This window comes from Manis pentadactyla, chromosome Y (assembly GCF_030020395.1).
Source record: "Manis pentadactyla isolate mManPen7 chromosome Y, mManPen7.hap1, whole genome shotgun sequence".
Taxonomy (NCBI): domain Eukaryota; kingdom Metazoa; phylum Chordata; class Mammalia; order Pholidota; family Manidae; genus Manis; species Manis pentadactyla.
This window is the reverse complement of record NC_080039.1, coordinates 29,699,958-29,709,566: the sequence shown is the minus strand read 5'-3', so window position 1 is coordinate 29,709,566 and position 9,609 is coordinate 29,699,958. Positions and strand designations below refer to the sequence as shown.

The 9,609-nt window shown below is 41.1% G+C and overlaps 1 protein-coding gene across 1 annotated transcript in view; it reads left to right on the top strand.

The window, feature by feature from the left end:
* Nucleotides 1–845: 845 nt before the first annotated feature.
* LOC130682111 (transcription initiation factor TFIID subunit 1-like) overlaps nucleotides 846–9,609 on the top strand; it is a 45,299-nt gene continuing 36,535 nt past the window's right edge. Inside the window, 3 exon segments of the mRNA XM_057496247.1 lie at nucleotides 846–968; nucleotides 3,641–3,781; nucleotides 3,906–4,017. Of these exon segments, the coding sequence (XP_057352230.1) occupies nucleotides 846–968; nucleotides 3,641–3,781; nucleotides 3,906–4,017 (376 nt within the window).

Below are 9,609 nucleotides of genomic sequence, written 5' to 3'. Positions count from 1 at the left end.
GCGATACTCTTTCCTTTGGTGTGTAGGTGAACAGATGGGCTAAGATGAGTAGAGGAGTTGTGAAGGGAGTCTGCCCCTCCATTTTAACTCGTGAGATGTCTTTCCTTATAGTCTAAGAGGAAAACGAAGTTCTAAGAGGTGGGAAATAAAAGCAGTGTAAAACGGGGGTCTGTATCCAGTGCAGAGGAAGGAGGAAGAGCATTTATTAAGCATTTACTATATTCCAGGTATCCGTGAGGAACTTAGATCTCTATTTAGTCCTTATGATGAGTCTGTGGTATGTTATTTCTGACATGTACATAAGAACACACATGTTCTGAGAAGGTCAATCGTTTCTTCAATGTCACAAAAATAAGCACTAGAGCTGGGAAGGGAGTGTAGGTTGTCTGACTCTGGACAAGATATTGGCCAACAGAAGTGCCCAGAGCTGGCAGCTGAGATGAGAGAGAGCATCAATCATAGGAATGGGTAAAAAGTTCAATAACCCATTTAAAAAACCATCACCTACAAGAGAAGGGAAGAGGTAGCTATAAATGGAACTCACATAAATAAAGCAGATTGATTTTTGTGGCAAAGGGTAGGTAGGCAAGTCCTCCACTTATTGGTCCCAGAGGTTGTATAAAATATTGGAAATACAGGCATGAGATACTTTCTCTACTTTATGCTCACAGAGGCACATTATAGTCTTATCACCATCATGAAGGATGCCATTAATGTGGGGCAAATGTACATGAGGCTGGTGGGCATGGGACCTGCTTCTGTGAGGAGATGAGCCTGGACGGAGCTGGACTTGCCCATCAGGCAGGACCCTGCTCTGGGGTGGGGCAGGCCATGGGGAACACGGCATGGGTGATGCAGTCAGCAGTGGGACATCCCAGCCAGCTGGGGTTCAGTGTTTAGAACTGAGCCTCATACAGTGCATGAGAATGGGCAGGCAGAAAGCTGCTGATCTGTGGAGGCAGGCAATGGTGTGTACATAAAAAAGCTCCTGCCCATGTCTGTGGTCATTATTGCCTTTTAGGGCCCTCTTATTCCTTGGTGAAACAGAAAATTTCCCGTGTGCCTTCCTGACCCCACACTATGGCCACACACATCAAAAGGACCTGGAATGGTGGTTTAAGTGCAGGTTCCTGAGTTCCGTACAGACTCACCACATGAAAGCCCATAATCAGTTCTTTCATACATTAAGGTTTGAGAAACATGAAGAGGAATATACATCAGTGCTTTAGAAAGTACTCATATTAACATAGGCATATCCATCAGGTACGAAAGTATCATTTATTAAAATTCCAGTTATGTGTTAGGTCTTGAGCTAGCCACTTTAAGTGTGTTAGTTGATGTGATTTTTAAAATAAAGCTCATGTTGAGACCATGGTTATCTCTGTGGCACACATGAGAAGTCTGAATTCAGGAAGCTGAGTAGATTGCAAGATTATCTAGCTAAGAAATGGTAGATCCAGGATGTAAACCCAGGTGTCCTGATGTAGGGAGAAAGCCTGGGTTGGTAAGAGACTTGGGGTAGATGGGATCAGAAACACATTGTGCGGTCCTCAGTGTACCTTTGGTATAGTGCAGTCTATGGCCAGTTTCTTTTTGGAATGAATGAGCGAAGCAACAGTAAGCACAAAGTGAGAACCTTGCATTTTTACTACTTTTGTCCGCCGGAGCACAGCGACCCGTGGAACTAGACCATGTGACCCAGCCAGCTCCTTTGGATTGGGGGAAGAGCTGTGGCTCTCATCCGGCACTAGCATTTCCGCTCGTGCACCGATCAGCTGGAGGGGGTGGGACCGAGCCGCTTCTTTGGCCAACCTCTTTACAAATATCCAGTCTCCTGCTCGCCTATGGTTGAATCAAAATCCGTTTGTAAAGTAGTCAAAGCAATTCTACTTTCTCATAAAACGGCCGGGCCGGTCTTTCCGGTTCGTTTTTCCTTTATTCCACTTTTGGTACGGGTCAAGGAGGTCCGTAAGTGACTTCTGGGAGACTAATGCTTTTATTTCTGGGCTGTGGGATCAGGCTGGGATTTGCTTTTGGTGGCTTCCGCTGATCTCGGCGCTGCTGCTATTATGTCAGACATGGACAGTGATGAGGTTTCTGCGGGAAGTGGCCCATTTTCTTTAATCGTTTTCCTCTTTGGCAGCATCAGTGAAGCTGGGCAGCTGGAGGGGGAAAGCATCTTGGACGATGTGAGGGGTGGGCGTGGGGTTAGGGCTGGGGGTGGTGTGGCTAAGGAGACAGCTGGAGTGTAGTGTAGAGGATGTTTAGAATTCGAGGGCGGAAGTGGTCCTCTCTGAGAGGGCGCAGTAATGAGAAGTGGATACTGCCTTCATAGACTCTGCAGTAAGAGAGAGGCGGCTTCTTTGTGGATGAGTGTGAGAAGGAGACAGGATGGTAGACCAGCCCCCGTAGGTCAGGGGCGCCGATGTGGGTGACTTTGGACAGACCGTTCCACCTGACCAGGCAGTAGGAAATATTTATTGCACTTTTAACCTAAGGAGGTTGCTTTCGGACTATTGCAATGGGAACCTGTTAGTCTGGAGGAAGGAAAAACAAGGACATGCAAACAGAACAGAGAGATACCCTAAAAGGAGAACAGACCAGACCCCAAGGTCCGTGCCTTATATGGAAAGGGGACAGCTCTTCCTGAATTCCATCCTTCTGATGTGCCAACTAAGACCCGGATGTCAGCCTTCTCCCTCTTGGAAGGAAAAAAGTTTCTAGTTGTCTATTATGTCACCTTTAGCCAGTCATATACCTCTCCATGCCCCCTAAGATAGCTTGCCCACTCCTCCCCCTTCTAACCCCTTATAAGCCAGCACCTCCCTGACCTGGTGTGACTTCCCCAGCCTGTGATAGCCAGACCACGGAACATCACCTGGGAATTTGCGTTCAAATAAACTACCTGGCCCTTCGTTGCCTCTCTTCGCCTTCTTATTTCAGCCAGAATTTATCTTACAGAACCTACTTGGAGATTCCTGAAACTGCGTTTCTGCCATTGCTGACTTAAGGTGGCTGTAGAGCAAGAGAACTGGACAGAGGCTGCAACAAATCATATGGCTCACCTCCCTGTTATTAGAACAGTGAATGTTCAAACTATCTGGGGCAGGCAGTCCCCTTCTGGGCCCAGCGTCCTTAAGTAGTTTTCCCAGTGTTCACTGGCATTCATTCATGCTATCGTTGCCTGTGGCCAAGCGAAACTCACCTTCCGTTTAAGGTTCATCTTTTCAAGGAGAGAATAATGATCAATATTCCTTCTCCCGTGGAGCACACACAAGTACACAAAAACTAGCAGTAAAGTTCTTGCCTTGTCTGGTCCAAACAACCTCTGTTGCTTTAGCCTTTATTCTGAGAACTACTGTTACATTCATTTAGTCTTAGTGGTGGTTTTTTGATATTTCTTTATATTACTTTAAAGTAGGGTGATGAAATTGGACACAATATGTCAATAAAGACCTGATGAATAAAGAGTTTAATGAAAGATTACTTTTCACTTCTTGAATGTGAAGCTCCTTTTAGCACACTGCAGAGTCATTTTTCATGCAGATTTTATAGCTTTGTCATGGACCAGGAAATACGCCTTGTATGGGAAGCTTAGGTGTAGTTGTTGTCTTTGACGCTGGTGCTGTCCCTTTTTCAGGAGTGTAAGAAGCACCTGGCAGGCTTGGGGACTTTTGGTCTGGGCAGCCTGATCACTGAACTCACCGCAAATGAAGAACTGACTGGGACTGACGGTGCCCTGGTAAATGATGAAGGTGAAGTCTGGGTCATGGGGAGTAAGGTGGGGAGGAGGCTAGCCACGTAGGGTAAATGTACTTTTCAATGGGATTTTCCTTAGGGAGTGAGAGTTATTTGCTATTTGTTGACATATACTCCCCCCTGCCTTTTTTTAATTCATAGGCTAGATCAGGAGTACAGAAGATGCTGTGAACTCTTCAGACATCAATGAGGTAGCGGAAGACGAAAGCCAAAGGTGTCAGCAGACAATGGGGAGCTTGCAGCCCCTTTGCAACTCAGGTGATTGTTTGGTGTCCTCTGTAGAGCATACCAGTATATTATCCCACTGTATAGTCCAGTTTGTTTGTTTCTTTCTTTGTGTGCTTTCTGCCATTGTTCCTGCTCTCTGTGCCTTTGCTCTGCTTCTCTCCCTTTGTCAGCTCAGTTCCAAGTAGCTACTCTCCTCTCGTGTTCCGAGGCAGTGTTACCATACTCAGGCTTTTATTCCTCATACTGATTATTTCCAAACTTGTGGTGAATGCCAAGTAAGGATGATAATGCTTTCTTCCTTACTGTCCAGTATTTGAGTACCTACCGTGTTCATAGCATTGTTGTAGATGCAATTTAAACTCAGTCTTTTCCCTCAAGCAATTGGTAATTCAAGGAGGATTAATATGTATGATCACATAAACAAGCACACCCATTTATTGGCTCATCTTCTGTTAATCACTCACCAGCTCTATGCTGACAGTGTAGTTAATGCATGCACACACCATAGGTTTTTCTCCTGGGTGTAAGGTACTACATTATAGAATCAGAATGTCAGAACTGGAGGGGGTCTTAGTGATTATTTTCTTTTCACCTCATCATAGATAAGGAAAACTTGAACTTGAGAGAACTTTAATAATGTGGAACTTTATTAAAAGTTCTATAGTCAGCTAGCTGCAACCTTGAATAATTCAACAACTCAGTGCATTAGACACTTTTGGAATACATGATATGTGCTGTGTAACTAAAAGACAGTATGGAACAAAGATAATAAAATCCATTTTCTGATCCTGAACTCAGTTCCATGGTCTGGAACCTAGAACTACCATCATAGTCCATAGTCCACTCTTTCCACTGCCCTTTGCTACCTGTCACTGCTTGAAACTTTTATATGAGGTTGTTTATTTGTTGTCCACCTTTTTGAATTACATTTCAGGGTCAGTTAATGGATTTGAGTGCTTCCTATATAAAGAGATAAATTGTACTACATACACAAGAAGTAACTCAGAAAAATAGAAGATACAGGTCTTACCTTCACAGGGAAATTAGGGAAGATGGTGTAGACAATGCAAAGCATAATTACTCCTAAGAAGAAGACAGAAATCAGCTAAAAGCTCATAGTTCTGTATGGAGTGTTATATTTAGTTTTGAAAGCCTGCCAGAATAGCTAAGTAAAAAGTAGCATAACGATTGTTTTGAGCCCCCTGACTGAGGCTAAGGAGGAGGTCGTAGTAGCTCTGATTTTTAGGGAATGTTTTAATTTCAGGTTTAGGTTTATTTCTCTAGGGATGATACAGAAGAGCATAGTGGTGGTTTCCTGTTGGGTTTTATGAGCTGAACACCTAGGAAAGGAGAATGCTAAATTTGATAAATCTCTATTCTGAGTTCTCTTGACCTCTGAGGGTACCTTTGTCTCTGCCCTTAGCTTCCTCCTTCCCTGGCATTGGCCCCTTCCCATTGCCTGATTTATATGGGTGCTTCTTTGGAATAACTGGAATTGCATGGAACTTATTAGAAAATGCTTCATGGAGGTGAGTATTGACCAAAGTATTGAAAGACAAGGTTTGATGGAGAAGAGGCAGCAGAGCGTTTGGTTTGGAGACATGGCTTGTCTAAAATGTTTGGAGATAGAATAGTGTGGGGGGAATTGACCAGCGGGTTTTCTTGAAAGGAGTGGAAAACATACTGCCAAATAGCAAGACCCCAGGGTAGAAGAATTTGATAGCAGCTTCTTGGAAATAGGAAAAGTGTGTTTGAGGGGTAAGAAATTGATGAAGGAGACAGGCGATTAAAATCATAGGTTGGGAAAATGAGGATAGAAGTGGTATTGATAGTAAGAAAAAGTAATTTAAAAGAATATTTCAGTGATATGCAATTGCATATCTGAGTGACAAGGTTATTTATTTGTTTTGATTATTTTTTATTTTAGTATCATTAATCTACAATTACATGAAGAACATTATGTTTACTAGGCTTCCCTCTTCACCAAGTCCCCCCAACAAAACCCCATTACAGTCACTGTCCATCAGCATACTAAGATGCTGTAGAATAACTACTTGTCTTCTCTGGGTAGCAGAGCCCTCCCTGTGCCTCCCTCGACATTATACATGTTAATGTTAATCGTAATGCCCCCTTTCTTTTTCCCGCCCTTATCCCTCCCTTCCCACCCATCCTCCCCAGTCCCTTTCCCTTTGGCAAGTGTTAGTCCATTCTTGAATTCTGTGAATCTGCTGCTGTTTTGTTCCTTCAGTTTTTCTGTTTTTATACTCCACATTAGAGTGAAATCATTTGGTACTTGTGTTTTTCCACTTGGATAATTTCACTGAGCATAATATCCTCTAGCCCCATTCGTGTTGTTACAAATGGTAGGATTTGTTTTCTTCTTAATGTTCTTCTATGTGGAATATTTTTTCTATAATATTCCATTGTGTATGTATACCACATCTTCTTTATCCAGTCATCTACTGATGTACACTTAGGTTACTTCCATTTCTTAGCTATTGTAAATAGTGCTGCCATAAACATAGGGGTGCATCTGTCTTTTACAAACTGGGTTACTGTATTAGGGTAAATTCTTAGAAGTGGAATTTCTGGGTCAAATGGTATTTCTATTTTGAGCTTTTTGAGGAACCTCCATATTGCTTTCCACAGTGGTTGAACTAATTTACATTCCCACCAGCAGTGCCCCTTTCTCTACAACCTCGCCAACATTTGTTGTTCTTTGTATTTTGGGTGGTGGCTATCTTTACTGGTGTGAGGTGATACCTCATTGTGGTTTTATCTTGCATTTCTGTGATGATTAGCAATGTGGAGCACCTTTTCATGTGTCTGTTGGCCATCTGAATTTCTTCTTTGGAGATGTGTCTGTTCAGATCTTTTGCCAATATTTAATTGGATTATTTGCCTTTTGTTTGTTGAGATGCATGAGCTATTTATATATTTTGGATGTCAATCCTTTATCGGATCTGTCATTTATGAATATATTCTCCCATACTGTAGGATGCCTTTGTGTTCTCTTGATGGTGTCCTTTGCTGTACAGAAGCTTTTCAGCTTGATATGGTCCCACTTGTTCATTTTTGCTTTTGTTTCCCTTGCCTGGGGAGATATGTTCATGAAGAATTTGCTCATGTTTGTGTCTAAGAGATTTTTGCCTATGTTTTTTCTAAGAGTTTTATTTTTTTATGACTTATACATTCATGTCTTTGATCCATTTTCACGTTACTTTTGTGTATGGGGTTAGACAGTGATCCAGTTTCATTCTCTTACATGTAGCTGTCCAGTTTTGCCTGCACCAACTGTTGAAGAGGCTGTCGTTTCCCCATTGTATATCCATGGTACCTTTATCATATATTAATTGATGATATATGTTTGGGTTAATGTCTGGAGTTTCTATTCTGTTCCACAGGTTAGTGGCTCTGTTTTTGTGCCAGTACCAAAGTGTCCTGATTACTGTGGCTTTGTAGTAGAGCTTGAAGTTGGGGAACGAGATTCCCCCCACTTTGTTCTTCCTTCTCATGGTTGCTTAAGCTATTTGGGGTCTTTTGTGGTTCTGTATGAATTCTGGAACTATTTGTTCCAGTTCATTGAAGAATGTTGTTGGTAATTTGATGGGGATTGCATCAACTCTGTATATTGCTTTGGGTAGACGGCCATTTTTGACTCTATTAATTCTTCCTATCCAAGAGCATGGGATGAGTTTCCATTTGTTAGTTAGTGTCTTCTTTCATTTCATGTTAGAGTGTCCTGTAGTTTTCAGGGTATAGGTCTTTCACTTCCTTGGTTAGGTTTATTCCTAGGTATTTTATTCTTTTTGATGCCATTGTGAATGCAATTGTTTTCCTGATTTCTCTATTAATTCATTGTTAGTGTATAAAAATGCCATAGATTTCTGTGTGTGAATTTTGTATCCTGCAACATTGCTGAATTCCAATATTAGTTCTAGTGGTTTTGGAGTGGAATCTTTAGCGTTTTTTTGTACAATATCATGTCATCTGCAAATAGCGACAATTTAACTTTTCTTTACCAGTCTGGATACCCTGTATTTCTTTGTTTTGTCTGATTGCAGTGGCTAGGACCTCCAGTACTATGTTGAATGACAGTGGGGAGAGTGGGCATCCCTGTCTTGTTCCTGATCTCAGAGGAAAAGCTTTCAGCTTCTCGCTGTTCAGTATGATGTTAGCTGTGGGTTTATCATATATGGCCTGTATTATGTTGAGGTACTTGCCCTCTATTCCCATTTTGCTGAGAGTTTTTATCATGAATGGATGTTGAATTTTGTCAAATGCTTTTTCAGCACCTATGGAGATGATCATGTGGTTTTTGTCCTTTTTTTGTTGATGTGGTGGATGATGTTGATGGATTTTTTAATGTTGTACATCCTTGCATCCATGGGATGAATCCCTCTTGGTCATGGTATATGATTCTCTTGATATATTTTTTAATTCGGTTTGCTTATATTGTGTTGAGTATTTTTGCATTTTTGTTCATCAGGAATATTGGTCTGTAATTTTCTTTTTTGGTGGGGTCTTTGTGTGGTATGGTTTTAGAGTGATGCTGGCTTCATAGAATGAGTTTGGAAGTATTCCCTCTCTTTTATTTTTTGGAAAACTTTTAGGAGAATGGGTTGTATGTCTGATAAAATTCCGAGGTAAATCCTTCTGGCCCGGGGGTTTTGTTCTTTGGTAGTTTTCTGATTACCACTTCAATTTTGCTGCTGGTAATTGGTCTGTTAAGATTTTCTGTTTCTTTCTGGGTCTGTCTTGGAAGGTTGTGTTTTTCTAAGAAGCTATCCATTTCTTCTTGATTTTCCAGCTTGTTAGCATAAAGGTTTTCATAGTATTCTCTAATAATTCTTTGTATTTCTGTATTGTCTGCCATGATTTTTCCTTTCTCGTTTCTGATTCTATAGATGTGTGCTGATTCTCTTTTTCTCTTAATAAGTCTGGCTAGAAGCTTATCTATTTTGTTTATTTTCTCAAAGAACCAGCTCTTGTATTCATTGATTTTTGCTATTGTTTTATTCTCAATTTTATTTATTTCTTCTCTGATCTTAATTATGTCCCTCCGTCTGCTGACTTTAGGCCTCATTTGTTCTTTTTCCCATATCGATAATTGTGACTTTAGTCTATTCTTTTGGGCTTGATCTTCCTTCTTTAAATTTGTCTGGATTTTTATATACTTTCCTTTTAAGACTGCTTTCACTGCGTCCCACAGAAAGTGGGGCTTTGTGTTGTTGTTGTCATTTGTTTCCATATATTGCTTTTTCTTCAATTTAAGTTGGTCATTGATCCATTATTTATGAGCATGTTAAGCATCCATATGTTAGTGATCCTTTTTGTTTTCTTTGTACAATTTATTTCTAGTTTTATACCTTTGTGGTCTGAAAAGTTAGTTGGTAGTATTTCAACCTTTTTGAATTTACTGAGGCTCTTTTTGTGACCTAGTATGTGGTCTATTTTGGAGAGTGTTCCATGTGCACTTGAGAAGAATGTCTATACTGTTGCTTTTGGATATAGAGTTCTGTAGATGTCTATTAGTTCCATCATTTCTAGTGTGTTGCTCAGGGCCTCTTTGTCCTTACTTATTTTCTGTCTGGTGGATCTGTCCTTTGGAGTGAATGGTGT